Below are 27,096 nucleotides of genomic sequence, written 5' to 3'. Positions count from 1 at the left end.
CTCAATCGATAATGAGTTTAATTAGGTTATACTTCCTAAATTTGATTGAGTTGGATTTGAACTAATCACTTAAAATATTTAAGCGAAAGCATTTGAGTCGGTCAATTTGGGTTCTTGCAAGTCATGCCAACTGAATGACCATATAAAATTGTTTTAGCAATGGATAAACATTAAACTTTTTCTTTAAGTCATATTCATAATTATAATGATTTTTATTTACTGATGTTACATTTCTTTTACCAATAGTATTTAAATCAAACATTAGCTAGATTTATACAATAAATAACGCTGAAGGTGGCTAAACGATTGTATCACTCTTTTGGACTTTTCCCAGTTAAATTACAACTTAATATTTACTGAACAAAATATTGTTCCCTAGACAAATGTAGAACTGATTTTCTACACATTTATTCAAAATTTTATATATAGTAAACCTTGGGCACTATAAATAAGAAAGAATTGAGAGAAAATATAGAAGATGTGTAAAGTATACTCATCTGACTATGTGCAGGCAGCCCAGAGATTTAGCTATCTATCAGACAAGATTGACTCACTCCATGAAAGTAGGAGATCCCTCACAACTGTTGGTAAGTCTGCACAGTTTTGGTAGATTAATTGTGTTAAAAGATATAGTCCAGTCTTCAAAGAATTTTTTTCATACAATTTTTTATCAGGCTTTCGTGAGTTTGTTCATACAGTTTATCTACCATGACTTTTACATGTTTACAACGTAAATCTTTTATCACATTGTCATGGTAAGTTTGTTGACCTTTAAAATGAGCATCTCAAAAACTTTTTACCATAATTTCCGATAGGTTGAGAGTGAAATCTTAACAATGGTGCAAAGAAATTAAATTTATTCTCATGTCCCTTTAAATATCACGACAAAAAACTACGAGATCAATGAGGGAGCACTTGATAAAATCGTTATATTTTTTAGACATAATTAAAGTTGAATTAAGTCAATTTTTTCAAGTTTCACTAGATCTTACCTCTAGCTACTTCTACGGCCACAGAAGGGATGTCTATCTGATCTTCAACCAACCTATACACATCGACAAGCTGTATAGAATACGAGTCAGAATTCTCCAGAACAAAATTAAGGACCTTTAAGGAAGTGGAAAGGGTCATACTATTAATACAAACCTCTTCAATATGAAGCTTTGAATCCTCAGTCAAAGCAAGAAGAAGCTGTCTACGTATTCCTTCATCAACAAAGAAGAGGCGAGCTCCATCTTTGATTGTGTCAGTGAGGTCCAATTTTCTTTCAACTTTCAAGTCCCTCTGGATTTGCCTGTATGGAGGTGCCTCTAATGAGTATTACTGAATGACTTAAAAGTAAAACAAACATGCGTGTTTTTTTGCCAATGATAATGTTTTAAGAAATACGAACGTGTCTTTCACTTGCAATGCTGGATTGTTACTCATTTTCGCCACATTTTCCTTTGCAAGAACAATAAGGTTTTCAAGCCGTTTCCACTGGAAAAGACCATCTTTGAATAGAACCTGAAACAACAAAGTATATCAAGTGAGGAGCAACATAAGTTTACAATTACATAGCAAGTATGATTTAGTATTCAGCCTTAGAACAAGACAGAATCTCAAAAATACTTTGAATGGAATCTGGATTAATTATTGTCGCTACTTAATACTTGCTAAAGATATCTCTTAGACAGTGTACTGAAAATTTCACATAGAGGTCCTGAGTGCTTTGACCCTGGTAGCAGAGAGAGGGAAGACAGAAAATGGACAGAACGTTGCCGCAAAACATGCTTCTAGCATAGCTTACAGAATTGTATTAACATTTAAACAAAAAGGTGGAAAAAGAAAGACTTATTGATTCTGTTCATATATATTATGCGGTTAGATCCATAAAAAGGATAAAGTTAGTATTTCTCACTCAGACACTGACTGAAAGAAAATTTCACATAGGAGTCTGCTGTGCTTTGACCTAGGTAGCAGAGGGAAGAGAGAAAATGGACAGAACTTTACAGCAAATCAAGCTTCTAGCATAGCTGACCCAATTGTATTAACATTTAAAGAGAAGGGTAAAAAAACATAAAGATTTATTGATCCCATTCCTATATATTATGCCGATAGATACATAAAAATGTAAACTTGGTATTTCTCTCTTTTGCACTATCAAGGCAAGGGTTGCAAATCAGCGTCCGACGGCATATCCACCATAGAGGCTAGAGTAGCTAAAGCATCTTAAAAACAGTTTTGATCTCGTGGTAGGTAGTGGAACTCAACATCTTCGAATCGGGATACCACGGATTCTAGATACTTATGGTACGGCTGTAACTTCGAATCAAGAGTCCTATACTTCCCTTTGATTTGACTAGTGATCAAGGTAAAATATCTTCCAGTAGATCAGCGGGCATTCATACCTGGCTAGCTAACCTATTTCATTCTGTCCATCTAGGTAGTTCATCATAGCATGGGTGTAACAGAGAATACAATACAGATTCACTATTGCATAAGCCAATATAACAATATCACCTTTCACCACTTAACACAGATGATGTAAGATACCAGACTAATGACACCAAAAGACATTATGCCAGTGTACAAATCTAGCTATCTCCATCAAAATTAAACCCATCGTGCCTAACTAGCATTTTCTCCAGTGGCCATTATAAAGCAATATCGTTTACTTATGAATACAAAAATATAGAAATTAAATTGGTTTTACTTCATGGAAGTATGTCACTATGGGGCCCCTTTGTCATCTGTCATCTCCAACCTTCTTACCCCATATGATAATTGAAATTGTTTCAAAATTTTAAATATAAATTGGCACACAAATTTTAAATATAAATTGGCACAAATTAACTATGAGGATTGTAAATTATTCAGAATAAAATTTATGTGCATAAAAGTTTCTGCGTTTTGAACATAATTACTAACCTGTATGAGGCGTTCACGTAGAGCTGGATTTGGGTCAGTCAATAGTCGCTTAGCCACATAAGGATAGGCAACCTATTTGAAATACTGGTGATCATATTAGACTGGAAAATAAGGTATCATAAGGGACAACAGTTTTGACAGTTTCTCAAACTTGTTCGTTTACAATAATGAATCACAAAAGTATTTAGAACTTTATTATTTTTTATACCATATAATACAGCTTCCTTTCTTCTAATGCAACTTAAAAAAAGTTGCCTTCTAAAAATAAGTAGCACGCAGTTATCAAATGAACTTAAAATCTGGACAAGTCATAAAAATGGAGTCTTTACCTCAAGAAATTTGAAGTCAGGTTTCAGCGTAAAACAGATGCCTTCTTGGGTCAGTAAGGATCGAATTACAAGTGAAAACCTTTCTGGAATTCGAATGGGATAATTGTAAACCAACTGGTTAAACTTTCCTGCAGTGTATTTCATTAAAATTTGATCAGGGCGTGAAAAAATTGAAGTCTAAATGCAAATAACGTGTTCCTAGATTACAAGAAATTTGAAACACCAAACTAAATCACAATAGAGATGTTTGAGTGCATATTTGGTTTAACGTTCAAACAAACTAAATGTGGATCCACAATGATATATATATATATATATATATATATATATATATATATATATATATATATATATATATATGCCAAACCAAACATGTACTTCAGAATAAATAAAAAGTCACTAGTTTGTTATCCTATATAAGAGAAGAGATTTAGTCCTCCATAAATATGTTGACAACCTCCATAAATTCCACTGAGGGAAAATGTGGCATTAAGAGATAAGAATAAGATGGAACGACATAGCCAAACAACTTGCAACTACGAGTCCATACAATTTCTTCATGCTCCGACAGAATTCATTGTGGCTTTTTACTTTAACAACCCCATTCAACAACACAAGAAAATTCACCCAAATTAGAAAATTTATTTCGTCAAGCATTGGAAGTTAGATCAAATGGTCACATTATAGTAATTGTTATTTATATTAAATAATCAAGGAAAATGCCTACCAGTGACACTACGAAAATTAAAATCTGACAGTCCTTTTCCTGCAGAGTTCTGCCAAATTGCTTCCAAAGCAGGAATTATAGGAGTGACATCAGTTCCTGGTGACAGGAAGCCTAATCTGGTGAAATCATTAGCCATTTCAGCATAATCCTCATTCACAGCGTGGACAACAGCATCAATTAAAATCTGTTTATTTTGCTGAAGAAATGGAAGCAGATCAACATGTTGTCAGCCACAAAAAAAAGTATGAAAAGAATCAGACAAAATTCCATGCTCAAGATTATAATGAAAGCCATCCTAAAGGCAAAATATTTTCCATTTGCATAATAGATCCTTAAAGGGGAAGTGGAAAAGAAAATGAAAGAAGTAGGAAATAAGGATGTTTAAATTGACTGAAATAGTTATAGTAGACGTGATTGATGTAATAAAATAAATTTTTGGTATATATTTTAAATAATAATTTGTAAAATAAATTTTTGGTATATATTTTAAATAATAATTTGTAAAATAAATTTTTAAAAATAATTTTTAAAATATCAATTAGAGCTAAAATAAATTTTAAATTAAAATAAAAATTATTATCAAATCAAAAGTTACATTTCAAAAAAACAATTATTTATTTATTTACTTATAATTTTAGTATTTTTATTTTAATTATTTTTTTTATAATATATATGTGTGTGTGTGTATATGAGTGTGTCTGAATAAAATATTAAATTATTTCATTTTATTTATTGTTGTAATGTTTTTATTCTAATTATTACTATACTATAGAAACATAAACTTATAAAAAATTAAATTATTTTATTTTAATTATTTATTTTATAATACTATAAAAGTATAATAATAATAAAATATAATCAGAAAACAAAATTGACAGCGCAGAAAGTTTAAGGTTTGATATTCTTTTCGTTATTTGGTTTTTGCCCTTTCCCTCTAAATACATCTTGGTGAACAGAAAATCAACCGAAGCAAACATAAGGTAAATGTGTACCACTAGGGGTATGTGCAACAGTACAGTTGGGCTCCATAAACATATTCTCACAAACCCTTCTCATGTAACCAAAAACAGAAGCATTGAAACTTGTCAAAATATAAAAACACCCTCATAAAAGGAATATCTATCAATATTGTGCACTACACATGTCAAAAGCCATAGGGAAAAGCACGTAGTTTATAGTTGTATTTGTACTTTATTAAGGTATAGGATGTTGCTAGGCAAGGATCTTCAATTGATTGCAACTTATGCTTCTGGGGTTAATTCATTTAAGTTTGAAGCACTCACAAGACAGAAATTAATCAATTAGTCCTGTTGTTACGTAATGCAACAGTAGATATTAGAGCCGAAATTATTGCTTATTTTTCTTTCATGAAAGAATATTGAACGGGATTTATTAGACATAATGATGTATTTCATTGGTAGAGCAGAGCATTCATTGTATTTTATTTTGCCTTCATAGAATAATATATAATCCCTTGACTTTCATCTTTCTCTCTCTCTAATATACATTTTACATTTATTAAAAAAACGAAATCTGCAATAAAATCTGTTCTACTTGAAGGAAAGTTATTGACTTTCACGCGAATGTTAAATCAGGATAAATTTGAGAACTATTAATTTCTTTCAAAGATATAACAAATCCATTATTTGTCCCGCATTCAAGTTAGACCATTAAACAATGCAGCATAAAACTATGTATAGGGGGCCCCTAATCCTATAATGGAACAAAATCAAATGAAAAGGCACAGGCAGTATGAAAATCTTTTAAAAAATTTGGTAATTATATCATTAGCTACTTCACCTTAAAGGTCTTTCACTCTGCTGCAAAATCAGATAATATAGCTCATGATGTTAAATTACTATTTTTAACTCAATATTCAAAGACAAGAAAAAAAATAAAAAAGGACTGTATGGAGGTCACTGTGGGGGAATGGGGGAAGTATAGAGAAAAGAAAATATTAACACGATTTTACAGCAGTTTTGCATCAAGACAAATGATATTCTTCTCTCACATCAGAGAAACGTAAGGGAGATCATATTCATTACAAAAAAATAACATGTACCGGAAACATGTGGGTTTAAACTAACATGTATGACAGCTTTAGGCATTTGATGCAATGACAAACATTATCAGAGATGAACAATAAACAACGGCATGGTTTATTACTCCACCTACTTTTGTGTGACCTAAATCCACACTCGTGTTATGGATGAATGCAACTAAACATTTCATTATATGCCATTATTTTGTAGCACACCAAAACAGTAATTGATTGATCAGAGAGTGAAAAAAGTAATGGTCATTGCCCTACATGCTTGCCATATGAAGAATTACCTGACTGAGAACAGCGACATTGCCAAAGTCCACATATGCAATTCGCCCATCACGCATGGCAAAAATATTTCCAGGGTGAGGGTCTCCATGAAATAGTCCAAATTCCAACAATTGTCGTAGGGCAGCACTCACTCCAATTGTTAAAAATCCATCTACATCAATACCAGCTTCTTTGATAGCCTGATTCACGGGAGAATTATTATCCACGAGACAACAAACGATGCTACTTCAAAAAGATACAACATATAGTATTATCATCCCTAATCGAAATAAACAAACCTGTGGATTGGTGCACCTGATACCATCAATCCATTCCATTACCAGTACACGAGGACCAGAAAATTGTTTGTAAACCCTGGGAATTTTGACGGTAGGGTCATTTTTAAAATTCTCCAGGAAGTCTTCAAGATTTCGGGCCTCCTGAAATAGATAGAGAACTCGGTAAATTTGTTTAGAACAAATATAAAGTGAAAGACACTAAAAATGCCAAGAAACACATATTGGGTGCATTGATGAGTTCAAAGCACCCCATTAAACTACCATGACAAACTCAAGGCAGTACATAAAGTTACCAGGGTGTAATCAAGCTCTTCCAAAAGCTTTTCACCAAATTCATCAACAATCAGCTCAGCATTACATCCCAGCTTCTGTATACTGATGCCATTTAAGAATGAAGCCAGAGTGCGGAATAAGAAAAGATCCCGATATATAATGGGCTCTATCCCAGGCCTCTGAACCTGCAAGAACATAAATGTCTTCAGAAGTTGATTTAATATTGATCTAAAACTTCATGTTTTCCCCTTCGTTTATATTTTAGCAATACATTTGAGCACTTTAATTATAAAACCCATATAAATATTTCAGTTAAAGCCATATTTGACAACAGAAATTAATAAAATACGAAAACAAGTGGAAACTCAAGAAGAAAAAGTCATAAATCATACATCACTAATTGCTAAATATTGACAAAGAGTCAAATACAATTGAAAATTAAAAAGAAAGAAATAAAGTCTACTGGTTGGGAAAAGTATGGACAATAACAATGAATCAACCCAACAAAATAAACATGTAAAACTGTTGTAAACACAATGTTTTTAGCACAGAAGTCAGGTCACAGCAGGAAATTAAAGTGTTATAACGTAAAGGCAATGGCTTAGATGCAGCAAAAAGAAGATTAGCAAAATAATTTAGCGGATAATTTGAAAACTATTAGCTGATCAAACAATTTACATTAAAACTGAGTTATAATGCAAGGTGAGAAAAACAAAAACCTTGATAGCAACATCTTCACCAGTGGCACGCAATGTTGCTCGGTAAACTTGACCTAAACTTGCAGCTGCTATTGTCTCTGATGAGATTTTGCTGAAAACAGCTTCAAGGGGTTGACCCAGATCCTCCTCTATGATTCTGAAGGCAATCTAGGACATTTTTAGGTCATTCATCAGAATTATAATGTCCAAGTGACTATGGTATCTAAATGCTTAGCATAAATAAAATTAGAAAATACAGTTGATGCACAGTGGTAACTTTTACTTGATTGGGAAATGAAGGAACATCATCTTGAAGGATGCAGAGTTCATTCATATAATCTTCTCGAATGATATCTGGCCTGTTTGCAAGGACCTGTCAAACAAACGATATCAACTACCTAAACTACCCCTTGCTGGCATGAGAACAAAACTAAGAAACACACCTGACCAGCTTTAATGAAGGAAGGCCCCAGATCACACAAGAGGTTCCTAAGCTGTCGAGCACGATATGGAACAACCTCTTCATCCCTTCCAACCAAGAAATCATACACCAAATTAGACCAGTACAAGCCCAGATTCCAAACTATCTCCACTCCCCGCAACATAAGTGACAAAGTGGATCCTCTTGATTCCAACACATTATTCCTCACCTATAAACCACAAGGAAAATGTCATCAAATTTAAGTACCTTTAAATTAGAAATAATCATCCAGCATACTGGCATGCTTTTTTTTCTTTCTCTGGCTTCGAAAAGCTACCATCCCTCTGCAAAACGGGATACTGAACCCCATTTATGACAAAACCTATGTCCATTTTATAGTAGCATGCATAACATACTTGTCAGTTGTCATGCAGATATCTGAAGTTTAACATCTTATGCCATACAATATAGTCTAAAATAAATTACTTTAACACCTGCTAAGTTAGGCAAATACCCCTTTTATTTGGATTTGTATTCTCAAACAATGTTTTAAATCCCAAATAGCTGCGCACACACTGAATTATTTTATAATTTACATGTTGTATAATATATACATAAAAATTCCAAAAAATGACAAAAGTTACTTAAAAACATTTGTTATTAACAATAAAAAGTCATAGGTGTCTCAAACAATACATACAAGGAAATGCCAGTAAAAGTCAAATACAAGATTCTTAGATAGGAAATATAAGTCATAATCTTCAAATCCAAGTCCTCTATCAATTTCATTATCATTTACTTGTATAATATTTCAATTTTGGAAATTAAAATCCCAAAATAGGCTTCCAAAAAAACCCTGATGTCCCTGTTCTGAGGTATTTCTTGGAATCAATACATGGTACCACTACACTAAACCGCTATGCTACAGAAGCCCCCTGTAGTGGGCAGGGCCAACTCTGCACCTCTATATGCGTTATTTAAAACCTTGTTCTAAAAAGAATGAAAAAGGGTGTAATTAATAGGGAAAACAGGTGCAAAGTTGACATTCATATGGATAAGATAAATAAATAATAAGAATCTACCCCGTTGATTAGGGGTTGTCATTTCCGCTTTATAACGTGCCCTTTAACCATCTAAATCCAAGGCCTCAGGGCACTAAAATAAAACAATTCTGTCTAGCACCCAAACAACTAAACTAAAAACTTTTACAAAATGCAAAAGGTATGCAGAGGCATCACTATCAGAAGGGAGATCCCAACGAAGCTAGCACCTCCAACTCTATGAATCATGGCATTAAATAAGCATTCCTAAAATTAGGTTACTTTGAACCAGTTGCAACTGATTCCTGGACTGTAACTGATTGTAAAGGGTCACTCGTCCAAAGACACAAATGTAATTTAAGCGTCGCATACATTGAGTAATAGATGCACGCGTCCATTTAAATTCTAAAATTACAAAAAAAAAAATACCCTAAGAAATAATCATGACAGTATTTTATCACATGACCTTACCAAACAGTTTAAATTCATGAAGTTATGAAAAATAAGGCGAGCAATGACAGATTTTTAATAACTTTACTGCTATATTTTTGTGACTAATTAAACATGTGTTGGTAAGTTGGATGACAATGTTGATTGCTAACATGGCTAAATATTGTATAGGGAGCAACTTTTGGAATTGAGTTAAACTCAAATCAAAATAATTAAGATAGTCTCAGTGGTTAGTGTTAGGCCTATCAGAACAACCGTTATTAACTCGTAATTGGACCACATACACATGTCTAGTCTTGCAAACTTCACGATAAAAATGTCCGGTACCGAGCATAAAAATCCCACATTAACCAGTTCAACTCCTGGACTAGGTTTTAAAATTGAATCAGGTCAAACCCAAATTATAAAAGACTGGTTTAATGAATAGACCAGATACAACCCAAGTTGCAAATGAAACAAAAAAGGCGGAATCAGCGATGCGTGCCATAGATGCTTCAAAACTAAAGGCATGTCTGGAGACCAATTTGATCATGTTGAAAGGAAGTTTTAGGCTATGTTCGGATTAAAGTTTGAAAAATACATTTACAAATTCAAATGCAGCAAATGAAGGAGAAATGAGTTAATTTGAGAGTAGATAAAATACGGCTGCAGTCTCCCGACTTTAATTCAAACATGCACCTAAACTTTCCAGCGATGACACGGGTTTAGTTCATCCTAACTGATATCCAAACACACTAAAACGACGACGAGACACTTAAAACACATGCACAGAGAGAGAGGCTTAATGCGTACGTACGATCTCGGGCGAGTACTTGCGGAAAGGGATGCAGACGCCACGCTCGATATCGAGCTGCTCCAGCGCAGTGCTGGTCACTCCCTGAAGAGCCCTCGAAACGGCGCCGTTCGTCGCGGCGGAACTCGAAATCCGCACGCGCCGCGCCCTTTTCGTCCGCTGAAGCGCAGATGGAGCAGACAAATTCAAGGTTCGCGGCAGCAAGAGCAGAGTGTCGCGACGGAGAAGGTGGGGAACCGTGCACGAGGAGCTCGCGTAGATGGAATCCATGGATGAGGGAAATTGAAACCCTAAATCGAATCTGAAATCCTTAAATTTGGAGCATTTGCAAGTGATCAGAGAGTTGAGATTTCAGAGTCAATGAAGAACCGAATTGAGCTGAAACGTTGGTTTTCCATTAAAATACGCATGTAGCAAGAGAATGTGGTGTTGCCAAGAAGAGAACAAAAACACTTTGAGAGCTGTGTGGTCCACGTGGCACAACCAAACACAACCACATCCACCATTTTTTTCTTTGAAGGGAAAGTGTAAATTTATGTGGACACTTTTTGAGCTGAGTTGGCTACTTATCTCGCTATATTTTTTAGTTTTGATCATTTTCATTTATGTAACTAGTGGGACAGGGAAGGTGATAAAACTAGGTTACCGCAATGGTCTTCTTGGATTAGATTTGGATCCGAACTTATCAACCTTTTATAATATATGTGTGGGTTATTCAAATTTGACTTTTAGAAGACCAATATTTAAAATAATAATATTTTTTAAAAATTAAAATAAATTAAATAACTTAACATAATTCGGTAAAAAAATTCAAAAACAAAATTATTATACCAAAAATAAAATTTAAACGTTTTGAATAACTTAATTTGTAAAATTTAATAATTAAAATAACTATATAACCCTTACAAACTACTAGAGATTAAGAATTTAAAAGTTTAACTAGATTTTCTAAGATATTCTCAATCTAACATCAAAGTTGTAGCCTAGTAGCTACTTGATTTCATCTATAAGAAGTATGGTTACATATATTTGTATTTAATTATCAGTTTGTTTGCAATTTAAGATTTGCATAACAATAAGAAGACCTCAGTATAAAAAAAGAAGGAGAAAGATAAAAAAGATATATGTTTATTACGTTAAGATCATCTACAAATTAAACTCTCAAACAACTCAAGTTTTGAAGTTTAAAAAAAAACATTAAACGAAATATTTCTTTAAATGAAAGTTTGGTTTAAAAGAAACAACGTCTAACAGAAAAATATTTTGAATTTCTTTTATAGACAAAAACAAACTTATGATAACGTTTTCTATACTATATTGTGTGATGAACAAAGTTTTATAAACATTGCCTAATGAAAAAAAAGTGTATTTATTAAAGAATCATCTAACAGATTATATGTGTAACAAATAGCGTTTCACAAACTGCGTACAAACGTCTAAACAGCCAACGTCTTACAAGACAATGTTTTACAAACAGAAGCATTTATCTCATTATTAACAGTGAAGCTTAAAAGTATGTTTTATTCAAAACAGTGTTAATTCAAACAAGCATCTCACAAAATGTATCGTCTAACAAAAGTCCGCTAAACACTGCATATCTCAAATAGCTTTTGATAAATCATCTAATGTTTTACACCATTTGATGATCATATGTTTTTTTTCTAAATGATGCATTTATTAATGAATTGATAAATGATAAAATGTTTTGAATATGCAATACAACTAAACGTTCATTAACGTTCAAAATATTTAATGCATATACGATAAAGTGCTTTGATACTTGTATACCTTGTTCTTGATATTTGTGTATATCACAAAAGTACAAGACTTTATCAGAATCACTGCACCTAAAAAAAGACGTTGAGAGATATGAAGAACATTCTATGAATGTTTCCCTTGAAGACCTATGCTTTGACGTATCATACAAGCTACGTTTTGACAAAAGTTATGGTAACGCATTGTACCTCTGCAAAGTAGACTTGAGTGTGATTTCTCACCTAAAAATGCTAACAGCTCTAAATGAAATAAACCTCTGTCTAACGATAATCTCTTAAAAAAAGCTATAAATATATGAAACCTTGAAGAGAAGAAAAGAAAGATAGTAGAGTGATAGTTTGAACTCTAAAACAAACTTGATGTTAGTATGCTCTTATATCATCTTAATCCATATTCTCTAAAAGAGAAAATCCTTAACAATATCATTGATTTCATTATATTGATTTTACACTCTCTTTGAGAGTTACCAATATGTATATGCTTATAACACTGATTATGTTATACATTATGAAGAGAATTAAAACAAATGGTGTTTAACTCAGTTGAGTTAAACAATCTAGACAGTTTGTCTATGGTTGAACAAAAAGTGGTTAGAATACTTGTATACTAAAAGTGGTTAAACTTAGACTAGTCGTATTGACTAGGTGAACCAGGAGTGGTGCTAATACTCGTTGTAAACCTGGAGAGGTAAAACTCATGTAATCTTCATAAAGATTAATGGAACCCCTTATGAGTTCTTAAGGGAGAACTAGACGTAGCTCAGGTTGAGTGAATTGGTATAAAATCTATGTTTTATTACTTTGCATTTTAAAAACATTTTCCTTTAAACACCCTTCATAAAAACCAACTTTTAAACATATTATTTAAATCATCTATCTTTTGAGAATCTATTAGACGTTGCTTTGTGAAAAGTTTTAAGACATTATTCACCTCTCTCTAGAGTTTTTCTGTGATTTCAGGTGGTATTAGAGCTAACCTCGAGGGTTAGTTCTGAATAGGACTTGAGAAAATTATCCAGATCGCAATGGAAAGTGAAGGATATGTCATCAATCATCCTCCTCTATTAAGGAAAGAAAAAATCATCTTTGGAAACAAAGAATGATTACATTCCTTGAATCATGTCATGTTGACATGTGGGATATTGTGAAAGATGAAAATTTCATACCTCTAAATAGAGAAAGAATGCCCACAACCAAAAGCTCTTGTTCAAAAGATCAAAAAACAAGGAATCTCCTGAACTTCAAAGCCAAAAATATTCTAACGTGTGCTTTATGTGAAGATATCTATGAAAAGATACAATAATGCAAAAGTGTTAAAGATGTGTGGGATGCACTGTTTGCCACATATGAGGAAGATAAAAGGAACAAAGCAGATAAGGCAGTAAACATCTTAGAATATCCAAGCTCATATGAAGATGAAGTTAAAGAAGTCAATACATGCATAATGGTTGATCCAACGTGTGATACGTCAGACGACTCCACTAGTACAAAAATCACGTATAACGTCGAATATTTTGGACTTTTAACGGCAAAATCGCGAATGACGTCATATCAGTCGACGTTAAATTGATGTTGACTTTAAAAAATTTGACATTAAATTAACGTCAGATTTTCTCAATATAGGACGTTAACGTTAACGTCGAATTTTGTCAATATTTGACATTAATCAATTTTTTTAATTAATTGTGATATTTTTTTACAACTCTACGAAACTTAAAAAGCATAAAAACAATAAATTTCAGTTTTTGGTATTTTATAAAGCATGAACTATGAACGTGTAGTGTAGTATTAACAACAAACAATAATAACCAACAACAAACAAGTTCAATCAAATAACAACAAACAAGTTCAACCAAACAACAACACAAACAAGTTCAACAAAAAAAACAACAAACAAGTTCAATACATAAGTTCTTCAAAACGAAAACGAAAACTAACCTTCAAAAGGTGGGTTCATTAGAATAAAGTTTTGTCACCAGTGAAAGAGAAAGTAGAATGCGCCTATGAAGGACAAGAGCACGAAAATAATCGGTTAAAACAAAAAAAGTCATACCTAAAGTAGTTAATTAACATGCATTTGTATCAAATGAAAGAAAAATTACATGTGATGCTCGTCAAATTTCGTTCGAGAAAAGTTTGAGAAGAGAAGAGGGTATCGCGCGTTAAGATAAAGTGAATGAATTTTCAATCTTTCGCTCAAATTTTTATTGAATTCACTAACCTTTTGACGTCGAATTTAAAGGGCATTCAACGTTTTATATCATTTTACGTCGAATTACAATTATAAACGACGTTTAATAATTGCACTTTTTTACAAAAATGTCACCGCTCATTTTTAACGTTGGTTATTTAATGGTTGGACGTTGAACGCATGACGTTATATGTTGTTTTTGTACTAGTGCTCTGACGATGGAGTAGACTTTAATGATATCCACTCTATTATTAAAGCATATGACAAATTAATGTTTAATTCTTCTAAGTTAGCTAATGTATATTAAAAATTGAGAAAACAAGATAAAAATGTGTCAAAGGAAAAAACCATTTTGAAAAATGATTTAAATTGTCAAAAGACGATATGATGTGTTTGCGAGTAACTTAGAAGGAAGATTTAATGTTTTAAAGCTATAAAATAAAAATCTCATTTTAGATAATGAAAAAGCTTAAAGAAAACACTAAACGCGTTGAACTTCAGCAAAAAAATGACACTTTAATCAAAGTGTTAAACAAAACCTATAAAGGAAACAAATGTTTAAAGGTATTAATAAACAATAACAAATGTCCTTTGGATAAAATAAGATTATGATTTAACGAAATAAACTTGTTGATCAATCGTGTTTATCAAAATTTATTAAATTTGTTAAGGCTGAGAAGAAAACTTTCAATGATAAGTCTAATTCTGAAAAGAAAAGGAAAAGCAAAAGTAACAAGGTTGGACCCAACTATAGATGGGTATCAAAGAAACAAATTATCTCTCTTGCAAATTTAATGGAGGATAAAAGATAAACTCTTATCATGATGCCAAGACAATGGATATTGACTTATCACAAAGGGAGAAAGGTTTATATCCTAAGACTTGAGGAAGAAAAAAGAAAGAACCAACAAGATTCGAGGAAGACCACAAGAGAACATGCACTAGAAAGATAAGTATAAACATCCCTCCATTTATTGATCACACGTAGCATCTAACATAAAATATCATAAGACATATCGTCTAATGATATCATGCTTAATTGTATGGTCTGAGACACATCGTTTGAAGATACACCACATTGCATGCATAACATATAAGGAATATTGTCTAAGACATCATAATGTTACATTGTCTAAGATAAATCGTCTATGGACATTGCAATCATGGATAAGGTCATATGTACAAAGTCCAACTAGGTGGCCCATTAAAGATCATCTAGGAAAAACATAAATTCAAAATTGACATGTTAGCATAACAATACATGCCACATTTAATATACCATGATTACTCTTAAAACCTTGACTATTCGAATTCCAAGAAACCACATTTATTCATTACACAAATATTCGCCAAGAAAACTAAAAGTCTTTGTGCCCTTAAAGTTATCTCTGAAATCATGTGCCCTCTTACTCTCACTTCCAAGCATTCTCCCTCAGAACCCTAAAAGCTCTAAAACTTCCAAAAACACTTACCTTCTACCATGATCACCAATCTGAACTAAGAAGTTTCCATCATCATTGAAGATGTTTATGATGTTGCTTGTAGAGTCTCGATTGTTGGTCCAACAAAAGACAAATCAACAAGGCTCTACCTTTAACACTAGGTTAATCTTTAGGAGCTTAAGAGTATGGCTATGATGTTCTCAGTGTGGCATCCACAACTACTTTGATTGGGATACCCACCGACTGACAAAGTTGGTCGTACAATTTTGGAACAACTTGTAATTTCAACCAAATGACCTTGTCTCGAAGGTCATTAAACAAGAGGTTATGGTCAATCTCCAAACTATTGTTGTTGCCATACAATTATGCTCCTTAATTGCTTAAAATGTTGAAAACTTTATAATTAGTTTTCAAAATTCAATTAAAATAATTGATTATATGTTTCATACAATCAATAAAAGGGTAATTTTTTATTTTAAATAAGTGTTTTAAAAACTTTATAAATAGACATTCAGTCTCAATCTTTGGAGTAATTTTGCAATTATTTTGACCGAATTATATTAAAATTAACAAAGTTGTTTCATATTTTCAAAAGTATTTTCTATCTTCAAATAATCAAAGTTGTGTTGAGTTATAAAATCTTTATGATGATTTTATTGTCTTGACAAACTCTTTTTGATTTGTTATCATTTATTTGTTTCAATGTTATCTTGTGGTAGTTGTATTAAGAATTGATAAATCATATATCTTTTTTAAAAGTTGATGCAGGCTGATATCTTTTTGAAAATGATATCTTCTTGGGTGTTTCAACATTCAACATTGATTGTTGTATTGAATTTGTAATTATTGTTTGCTTTCCACATACTCCATTTGATAGTAGAACAATTTTTTCAAAGAGTGAGAAACTAAGGATTGAATATCAATATTTTATGCAATATTTTTTATTATTATCAAAAAGACACATTAATATTAAGTCTATTATCAAAAGACACATTAATTATTGATTGTATTTATTTTGTAGCATTTTTTCTCATACAAAGTAATTTTGGTTTTTTATAACGAAAATGAATTAAAAACATAAAACAAAGATTGAAAAATATAAAATAAGAAGATAAAAAAGTCAATTTACAAATTGAAACTCCATACAATTCATCTTATCATAATTATCTAAAAATTTAGATATAAATTGAAACAATTAACCAATTAAGTTAATCAAATTAAAATATCATTTAATCTAATTTTTACCTAATTATCAAATCAAGATTCAATTGATTTCTAAAAATAAACAAATTAGATTACAATCACAAAATAAATTTAAATTAGAAAAAAGAAGAACAATCTCATAGCATCAATTGATTGATGCAAATTTTAATCTGATTTGTATATCTTGAATTCATAAATTAGTTTTCAGTAATTACTTTTCCATATATAAAGAAATAATATCACAACAAGAGACAAAAAATGAAATAACAATTCTAAATTTGAGAGAAAAGGAAAGAAAAAAAAAACAACTTTTAAAATTATAAAATTAAACAAATGATTTATGTCTAAATGTTTAGATTAAATTTAAGCTGTATATGACATAAGTCTATAGAAGGAATCTAATGAAGTCCATAACTTCAAATACAAAACTTCACCTTAATACAAGAAAAATCAAACACATATAAGTTATTTTATAGAAATTCAACAAATTTGTCTAAACTTTCAAAATTTATAAACGAGACTTCAAATCCAATAACTAATATATGCATTTTCAGTCCTTTAAAAATGTAGATTTCAATGTAACTAAAACCAACAAATAAAATAACATTTAAAAATAATAATTAAGACGGTATTTATCTGGCTCAAAAAATATGTTAATATTGCTAACACTATTCACCTGATATGGTTAATAATGTTTAAAAATATATTTATTAGCTTAATTATGGTATATTAACAAAATATGTGATAAAATATTAGTAGTTTGATTATATTTTATATATTCTTAATATTATATATCAACATAATATAATATATTTTATTAGTTTATATTATCTTTTATTATTACTAAGTATAGGATATATCATTAAGTTATTATTATTATTATTTTATTATTATTATTATTATTATTATTATTATTATTATTATTATTGATATTATGATTTTTTTTGTAACTGATGTCTTAAGGACTTATAAACATTATTATTATCGATATTATGATATTTTTTAACTGATGTCTTAAGGACTTATAAACATTATAAATACATGTTATATTTTTAAGGAATAATATTCATTTTCACACACTCGTATGAACTCAAACTTTTTTATTAATTTGTAAATTAGAGAATTTTTTGTAGATGAATATTTTGTTTATGTTTCTATAATCAAGAACATTCATGAAAATTTTCAAGCCATTCAAATCCCTTCACAAATTAAAAATAATTATATTCAATTCAATTTATTACAACTAAAATAAAATTGATTTATATTAATTATTTTTTAAATAATATTTAAAAGATATTGATGTGAATTTTATTAAATATCCTCTTCATAATAAACAAGTCACTTTAGAAAAGGAGTTATTTAAGTAAACTATTAATTAAAATGATTTATATTTTTTAAAGAATATAGTTAAGCCTTTAATTAATTTTATTTCTTAAATTTCTTAGAAAACAAACGGGGAGGGTTCGGAGCTGAAAGTTGAAACCCTATACGGCGGGAAAAGAAAAAGGGAAACGTCGTTGGCGGGAATCAAAATAAAAAACAACACGCAATTTTGGTTAATTCATTCAAAGCATAACATAACCCACAACACATATCATCAACTGTTTCGCTTCCCTCTATTTCTAGGGTTTCGAAGATGTTCTCCAGCTCCCAATTCGATGCCACCGCCGGCTTCTCCGGCGGCGGATTTATGTCCTCTCAGCCGTCTAACTTCAACGATTCATCTTCCGCACCGCCAAAAGTATGCAATCGATCTCTTTTTTGTAATTTTCCATTTCTCTGCAAAATAGAAACCACCAAACAAAGCACGCACGCACTCAGGATAATTTATTTTGTGAGAAATGAGTCGAACGCGTTGGTGTTAACCTAATTTCAGTAGTTGCAACTAATTTTGTTTTTCGTTTTGAAAGCGAAACACTGTGCTCTACTAACTGTGTTGTGTGTTTCGGTCGTTAAAGAGTCGCGAAACTCAGGGTTTGGTGCCGGTGACGGTGAAGCAGATTAGTGAAGCCTCTCAAACCGGTGACGAAAAATCGAATTTCGTGATCAACGGTGTAGATCTGAACAATGTATGCCTCGCGCTTTTATTAGTCAGTTTTGAATTATTTTTCTTTCATTTTATAAGAATTGGTATGCCGTGCTTTTTTGTTTATTACATAGTGGGGAAAAACATATATCAGTAATGACTGCGTAACACTTCTTAATTTTATGGTACCCTTGTTCGAAATATGGAAAAGTATGTCATGTTTTTGTTTGAGTTTAATTTTTTGGTATTGACTGCGTAACACTTCTTAAATCATTGGATGCATGTGTGATATAAAGTTGTACACTCACAATGACTATAATTAACATTTATAAACGGTTCGTTTATAATTTTTAGTGTCTAATTGGTTAAAGACTTGAAAGTGGAGTCATCTTTATATTGGCCATGCATGAAAATTAAACTCTTACTTTACATACTTTAATGTTTGCTTTAGTTTGGAAAATATATGCATTGACCGCGTTATTGTCATCTATTGTCTGTTTACTAATTTCATAATGACTGCTTTAAGAGCACAATCTATGAAATTTTTTGGTTGCCTAATAATGTACAATACTTTATGTTGACAATGCCTTCTTATTGCTTTCTTTGCTTTACATTATTTTGGTTCAGGTAACACTAGTGGGGATGGCGTTTGAGAAAGTTGAGAGAAACACCGATGTCAATTTTGTTTTGGACGATGGAACTGGACGAATAAAATGCCGAAGATGGTATTCTGCGCACTATAAATGTTATTTCAGATTAAATTAGTTTTCAAATAATTTGTGTTGTGTTGCTTTGCTTTCTATTGTGGAAAATTTTCCCCAATAAATGTTTGTAAAATGTGGTTTGAGTTTTTGGTGTTCTTTTATCAGGGTTAATGAGACTTTTGACACGAAGGAAATGGAGGAAGTAATGTAAGTTCATGAATATGTAATACACGAGTCTGTGATTGTTATATTTCTAAACTTAATTTTTTTTTTCAATGATAGGAATGGTATGTACGTCCGAGTTTTTGGGCATTTGAAAAGTTTCCAAGGCGTTAGGCAACTTGTAGCTTTCTCTGTCAGGCATGTGCTCTACACCCCTTTTTGTGTTATGTTGTAGCAATTGTGCAGTGGGTGTTTATTTACTAATTTGATATGATATCTTGGTATGAATACGATTTTCTTGAATCTTCAATGAGAACAGGTTCAAATCACTTATGGATAAGAGTTATCCTTTCTCTATGTCATTGGTCATTACTTTAGGGATCTAATTATGACTTGGAGTGAATTTATAGAATGTGTTATACACCTTAATAAGCACAGGTTTAAGTCAGTTATGGAGAAAAGTCAATTCTTGTTTATTTCATAAGTCATTACTTTAGCTATCTAATTGGAAGTTGGAGTAAAGTTATGGTTCACTATATCTAATGTTAAGGGTGTTTGATATTGAAGAATGGGGTGGCTGTCATTGTGGTTTATCAGGTTCATCAATGTTGAGACACTATTATTATATATTAGGAAAAGATGCCGGATTATTCAACAAATGTATATGAATCCTTTTTGGGGGCTCTGTCACTTGCTCCCAGCATGAGGTGCTTCAGTCATGACTTGCCACTATATACGTTTAGATACACTTTTACTAGCTGAATGCTTCCACAATTAAAATTGAAATCGGGGAAGAGAGTAGAGACAGGCAAGGATTTAGATTAATAGTGGGTGTACCTACTCTAAAATTGACTCAACAACTTACATCCTCCCTTTATTTCTAGTAAAACAGTTGCAAAGTTGTTCTTCCTGGGCTTAGAACCATTGCATATAATAGAACATCACTGATTATTGGTTTTGTTAACGATTCAAAGCACCTTTGTTGTGTTGGATGTATTGATACCTTGCTATTAGTGGGTTTTCTTGCTTAGCTTGGGAGCTGTTGCTGATATGCATTTGGGTGTTTAATGGACCGCTTTTTTCTCTGGGGTGTGTATGGCTGTTTTAAGAGGTTTCACATAAACCACTTGGGATGTATCGGAGGTTCTTATTAGATGGTAGTTTCTTCTGCTGTATTCAACATTTAAGCATGTACTGTCGTATATTCAGTTATATTTTTCTTTTGTCAAAGCAAACCAGAAAACAAATGCTCGTGCCTGCAAGTTGGTGATTACTGAGCGTCTATTGGTTATGTTTCTGTATCTTCTCGTCATTGTTAAACTTATCTAGTACTTATAATTTTTTGGAGGTTTTTTCCCTATTATTTAATTATAAATGTGAGCGATGTCAGGTTTTTTAGCCTCACGGAATTTGTGGTTTTGATTTTCAATATTGATGTTTGCATTATTTAGACTTCAATCTTAGTTTTAATTGTCGGTGATGGGTGCCCAACTTCCTGGAGGTATCATTTGATTTTCAAACTTTCCCCTGGAATAGTGTATCTTTTGATTGGAGATTCAGAGTTTGTTGAATTGAGAAATTTACACGTGAATTACAAAGTGATAGTTATATCTGGTTGTATAAAAATGATTTTTTTCAAATTGTGATATGTGCAATTTTCCATGATGAGAAAGTGTGTATATTTGGCAAATACTGTAGCTGAGTTTTATCGTATGCTTATTTCATATTCATGGTGTTTTTCACAGGCCCGTGACAAATTTTGAGGAGATCCCTTTTCACTTTATTGATTGCATACATAACCATCTGCGCTCCAAACTGAAGGTGCACACAACTTTCATACTTTACCTGAATTCTTTTCGATCATAGTATGATGGTTCATGGCAGTGGATAGCATGGATATCCCACGAATTCAGCAAATTTGAGAATCGTCTATAATCCAGTCATTGGACCATTAGAAGCTTTGACTGTTAACATTCCCAGCTTTGTGCCTTGTCAAGTGGACATACCTGACATGTATATTTTCGTTTGGATCGTAGTTGGAAGGAATCACTTCTACAAATCCTTCATCTGTCTCATCTTTGAACACTCCTGTCAAAAATGCCCCAAATGGATCTCAGCCGCCCACGTCAACTCCAGTATGATATTCTATATCACACATTTGCTGTTTGCTAAAGTTTAATTGGATTGATGATACTATTTTTCTAATCTCAGGCATATGCACAGTATAGCGTGGATGGACTTAAGGATTGCGATAAATTGATTATTGACTACCTGCAGCAGCATTCAGATATGTGAGTTATAAATTTAAAATTTTATTTTACTTGATTTCCATTAATTTAATATTTGATATTTTCAACAAATGTAACATTTGGATTTTCATCGCACAAAATTCACCTGACTTGTGATTCCGAATGATTTCAAAACTGGATTTAAATTGCAGGTCAGATGAACGGGGAATACATGTCAATGAACTATCCCGGGAGCTCAAGCTTCCAATGGACAGGATCATGTCAGTTCTGTTATACGTATCTTTCTCTTTACGCAAAGCATTTGCTGGTGATGTAACTCAACTGTTTATGTTGTTAGGTTGTCGCTGAAGACTCTTGGAGACGATGGTTTAGTATACTCTACCATTGATGACTACCATTACAAACAAGCTTGATATTTTATGTAACGAGGAATATAGGTGAGGATCGAGCTGGATACTGCTACTAGGACGTGAACCGTGATATATTTTGACTACAAGTTTCGAGTTGTAGATATGTTTCTGAATCAATTGATCTATTGTATGCTAAAAACAAAAAGAATCAGCTCTGTTAACACTTGTTAAATGATTTTAGGCTGTATGAAAAAAAGTTGTATTTTCGCGTTTTTTTTAAATTTCTTGGATGTCGTTTTTGTTTCCAAATCAATACTTTCTGGAATTTAGGTACTGTTCTTAATATCATTTATGCTCCAATTGCCCGTAAACACAGAATAATAATAATAACTATTATTATTATTGCAATTAAACCATTATTTTAGGTCTAGTGTTACGATTATGAAATTTCTAATATTTTTAGGTACAATGTAACAATCATTCATGTGAGGTATCTGCAATTCAGTAACACCCACTACTTCCACAAGGCCGAGGAGTTATAAGCTGTTCGATTTGAAATATTCTTGTATGACCGTGAACACGGCTTCGCTGCCTTTGCATAAATTACGTAAAAAATTAAGCATTTTATAGTTTGGAATAATATAAAAATAAAAATAATATAAATAATATAAATTGCTTATTATTTTTATTTTTTAATATAACTATTATAATAATATAAATTATATTTTAATAATTATTAAAATATGAAAATATATGAAATAATATTTAAATTTTAAATTAAATTAAATAATTATTAAATTTTAAATAAAAAACAAAATTGTAGAAAAAAATGTTAATCGAATTATGAAATCCGTTAATGTTTAATATTTCAAAACCATAGAAATTAGATATTTTAGTTTTGTTTAATATTTTAGTTTTGTTTAATATTTGGAATTATGAAATCCGTTAATGTTTAATGATAGTTAAAAACTAAAATGGAAAAAATGACTACAAGACAAAATTGTGTCTGTTATATATATTAATTGAATTTTATATCTGATGCTAGTTTAGGAAAATCGGATAGTGTGGGATCTTAGGATGTGTTCTCTTATACAACATGCATAATAAAGTCTTACAAATTAATAAAGCAAGATTATTAATTGTACACCATTAAGCAATAGTGTTTTATCTTCGCAACACTTTTTTGAAACAATTTTTCTTATAATTTTTAATTGCCTACTGACACTTTACTGATATGTATTTTAAACCTATTAACGTATCCGTCTCAGATACGTGATTTCCAGGGATATGTAGGCCTGATCCACGTATTGGTGCATTACAAACAAAAGATTACAAAGTTGCTACAAACAGATCTCATCCCAGAAGTACAATATACCATGTGGTTGACCAATGTCATTTTCATCATGGTACAAATAGACTTCAGTTTCTAAGATGCTTACTCAGAAATGGTTAGATCCAAATGCAGGAGTGAGGATAAAGAGAGAACGACTTTTATCACAGACAAATTTATGCTATGAAGTAATTTCTTTCGATTTGAAGAATGCAGAAGTTACGTTTCAGAAAGTATCGGACTAGATATTCTGAGAGCAGATAGCCAAAATCATAGAGGTGTATGTTGATAATGCGATCCTCAAATTTAGACAATAAAGCAACATGCCACCGACCTCGAGAAGATAATGTGATCCTCAAATAGTTTTAACACTGTTTGAGGCTTAGATGATACCTTCATCAACATTCGTTACTCTTGATACAAAATTAAGACACAAGTAAAGATGCAGAAACTCTGTTCCCTGGTGCACAACCTTCACTAGAAGACAAGGTTATAAAGAACCGTCCATGACATATTAATGAAACCAGCAGGGTCAACACCTGGATGTACCAGAAATGGGAAATCGTTTACATTTTCTACTGAAGCCTACATGCATTGTAAAAATATCCAAGTGAAGTTCCAACATATGAAAAAAAATTTATGCATATTAAATTCAAACAAGACATCATAAAAGAAAATGTTGGACAGTTATAAATTTATATATATGTGTGTTATGGTTGAAGAATAATCTTCACTGTCCCAAATGGTTAAGCAGTGGTATTTTCAGATGGCTCCATCGGAAATGAACGGAGGGGTAAATGGTGAACCAAGAAAAGAAACAGTCAAATAATGTGTTTCAAAAAAATAACAAAAAGGAACGACCAAAAACCAAAACAACATATAAAGGAAAAAGAAAAAAAAAAGGTTTGATCATTAAACTAAGATGGGTAAATTCAAAATTCTACATTTCACACTAAAAACAACCTCCCAAAATAATTTGCAAAATATTAAATAAATAGTCTCCTTTGACAAATCACAATATTGCAGGTACCAAATCACCGAAGACTCCTCTTGCCTTTAACAAACTAAATGGTTCAACTGAATCATTTTTACAAACACTTTAGGGGCATCTATATATACTTTCTTAGGTCTAGTCCTTTTGAAGTCATTGGTCACATAAAATTCCCAAGCTATAATCATCCTTGCTTCAATTTCTTACTTTCCACATACATCAAAAGCCAAGACAACTCAATCACAACAATTAAAACAGATGCATCAACGCTTTAACCTTAAAAAATAACTTTAATCTAACTCAATCCACTCTATTTATAATATGAATTAGTTGTAGTTAGTACTTCCAACACAAAATTTCAAGTAAAAAAAAAAATAAAAAGAAGAAAGAAAACTATATAACTACATAAAACACACCGAACATATATGATAGGAAAATAGCTTCTGTATTTCTCTGGCAACTCACACTTTCAAGCTTACCTTCTATTTATTGCTAAGAAGAGGAGAGAGAGAGGGAAGCGGTGAAGAGAGAAGTATGGTATGCAGGAAAGACATCCACAATTAAATTTTATAGTTTTATTGAAAAAGAAAATGAAATTTAGTGTGATGAAAAGAAGTAATCTAGATAGTTAATTTAAATTTCATATTAACATAATTGTGAAATAGTATATTAACATAAATTCGTAGTAGTTGAGGTGTGCAAAAGACTAATGAAATGACATTTAACTGTACACGTGAATTTCGTTCAGACACAGTGAGGTGGATCTAAAAAGAAATGTCTTTTATTTAATGAAATCCAATTTTTGATAAGGGTGGATTCTGAAATTAAGGTTTTTTTTTTATTTTACTTCAATGAAAGTCATAGTGAGATTCGAAATTAACCAATCTTCTTCTCAATCTTGGTGGTTGATATTCTAATATTGTTTTTCTTGTTGCAATAGCTTTAGCCATCGAAGTTGTCATTCCTCACATGGTGGTGGTTCAATAGGGTAGGGATAATCCCCATTTGCAATTGTGGAGAGATGACAGTAGTAGAAATGACTAGAACTTCAAAGAATGCTGAAAGATATTTTTAGATTGTCGTAACTACAATATTAATCTGTGGCCCAAATGATACAAGCAGTGGGAGCGGCCCAATAGTTCATGGCCCACAACTCTGATAAATCTATCAGAGGGAAAATATCAACTCTGCAAACGTGGCAGAGGCTGTGTGAGTGAGGAAGAAAGAGAATGGAGAATCCAGAGGCTTCTTCTCTGGAGACCGAAAAAGAAGGTGGCAGCACGGCGGTACGGCGGCTTCAGGCGACCGGAGTGCAGAAGAGAAAAATGGAGAGAATGGAGAGACAAGTAAGTAAAACCCAATCTTTATCTGTTTCTATAATATTGCTTGTAATCTCAGTTTTCCATTACATTCAAAGACATAGAGAAGAGCTCTATTTATAGAGCTCTTGAAAACAGAAAACAGTTAAAGTAATAACAGAAAAACCAAAACCTAAGATGCTAATGGACTACGGTTCAAATTACAATAAAAGGAATCAAAAATAGTTTGATTCTTAACAGCCTCCCCTCAAACTGGACGGTGTATGGTCACCAGTCCAAGTTTGGGAATAATGGACTTGAACTTGACGCGGTGAGGAAATTTGGTGAAGATATCAGCAAGCTGTTCATCGGATCGCACGGGAAGAAGGGTGAGGAGGCGTTCTTGGATTTTCTCACGAACAACATGGCAGTCAAGCTCAATATGCTTGGTGCGTTCGTGAAAGCTCTGGTTGTGAGCTATATGTCTCGCGGATTTGTTATCACAGTATAAAGCAGGTATCCCTGATGTTTCAATTTTGAGATCCTGTAAGAGATAGCAAAGCCACTGTATTTCACATACAGTGGCTGCAAGTGCCCTGTATTCAGCTTCAGTTGAAGATCTGGAAACAGTCTTCTGCTTCTTAGACTTCCATGAAATGAGGGATGATCCTAGGAAAATACAGAAACCTGTTGTGGATCTTCTGGTGTTGGGGCAAGTAGCCCAGTCAGAGTCACTGAAAGCTTTTAGTTGTATAGGAGAGTCAGCAGCAAAAAATAACCCTTCAGAGGGCTTAGATTTAATATACCTGAGAATGTGTTGAATGGCACGATAATGGTAATCAGTGGGTGACTGCATGAATTGACTGAGTAGATTAATAGGAAAACATAAGTCAGGTCTAGTGTTTGTGAGATAGAGTAACTTCCCTATTAACCTTCGATAGGGACCTGGGTCGTCCAGGTAGCTGTCCATCTTGTATAAGGTGGTTGTATCACTTAAGAAAGGAGTGGAGGAAGGCTTGCATCCCAACATTCCTGTCTCTTCCAGTATGTCCAAAGCATACTTCCTTTGGCACAAATGAATACCTTTCTTTGATCTGGCTACTTCTAATCCCAAAAAGTAT

At 32.1% G+C, this 27,096-nt stretch overlaps 2 protein-coding genes and 1 long non-coding RNA gene across 4 annotated transcripts; 1 reads left to right on the top strand and 2 right to left on the bottom strand.

Annotated features, from left to right (window-relative positions):
- Positions 1-295: 295 nt before the first annotated feature.
- Positions 296-10,662, bottom strand: ACDO1 (Protein kinase superfamily protein). The gene is made up of 14 exons (XM_047296668.2): positions 10,258-10,662; positions 7,994-8,200; positions 7,834-7,923; positions 7,572-7,718; positions 6,873-7,037; positions 6,580-6,720; positions 6,301-6,480; positions 3,967-4,162; positions 3,240-3,367; positions 2,911-2,982; positions 1,394-1,506; positions 1,147-1,294; positions 993-1,062; positions 296-593 (listed from the first exon to the last, which is right to left on the bottom strand). Exons 1-14 carry the CDS (start codon positions 10,522-10,524, stop codon positions 529-531), a joined length of 1,989 nt encoding a protein of 662 aa, XP_047152624.1. The 5' UTR covers positions 10,525-10,662; the 3' UTR covers positions 296-528.
- Positions 10,663-18,325: 7,663 nt separating this feature from the next.
- On the top strand, positions 18,326-22,637 carry RPA2 (replicon protein A2). 2 transcript variants are annotated; one of them, XM_047293984.2, is made up of 10 exons: positions 18,332-18,606; positions 18,824-18,934; positions 19,519-19,616; positions 19,761-19,802; positions 19,878-19,955; positions 21,503-21,578; positions 21,794-21,892; positions 21,969-22,048; positions 22,198-22,266; positions 22,344-22,637. In XM_047293984.2, exons 1-10 carry the CDS (start codon positions 18,502-18,504, stop codon positions 22,417-22,419), a joined length of 834 nt encoding a protein of 277 aa, XP_047149940.1. In that variant the 5' UTR covers positions 18,332-18,501; the 3' UTR covers positions 22,420-22,637. The 2 variants fall into 2 exon arrangements, with proteins under 2 accessions (XP_087957046.1, XP_047149940.1); XM_088100920.1 differs by having other exon boundaries at positions 18,326-18,606; positions 22,198-22,637.
- A 1,187-nt stretch (positions 22,638-23,824) lies between these two features.
- On the bottom strand, positions 23,825-25,238 carry LOC148204949 (uncharacterized). The gene is made up of 2 exons (XR_015784975.1): positions 25,094-25,238; positions 23,825-24,225 (listed from the first exon to the last, which is right to left on the bottom strand). It is a non-coding gene; the product is annotated as an uncharacterized LOC148204949 (long non-coding RNA).
- Positions 25,239-27,096: the final 1,858 nt, after the last annotated feature.

This window comes from Vigna umbellata, chromosome 1 (genome assembly GCF_029865625.1).
Source record: "Vigna umbellata cultivar VRB3 chromosome 1, Vumbellata_1.0, whole genome shotgun sequence".
NCBI lineage: Eukaryota > Viridiplantae > Streptophyta > Magnoliopsida > Fabales > Fabaceae > Vigna > Vigna umbellata.
Note: the sequence above shows the minus strand (reverse complement) of the source record. Positions and strands in the feature narration are given on the sequence as shown.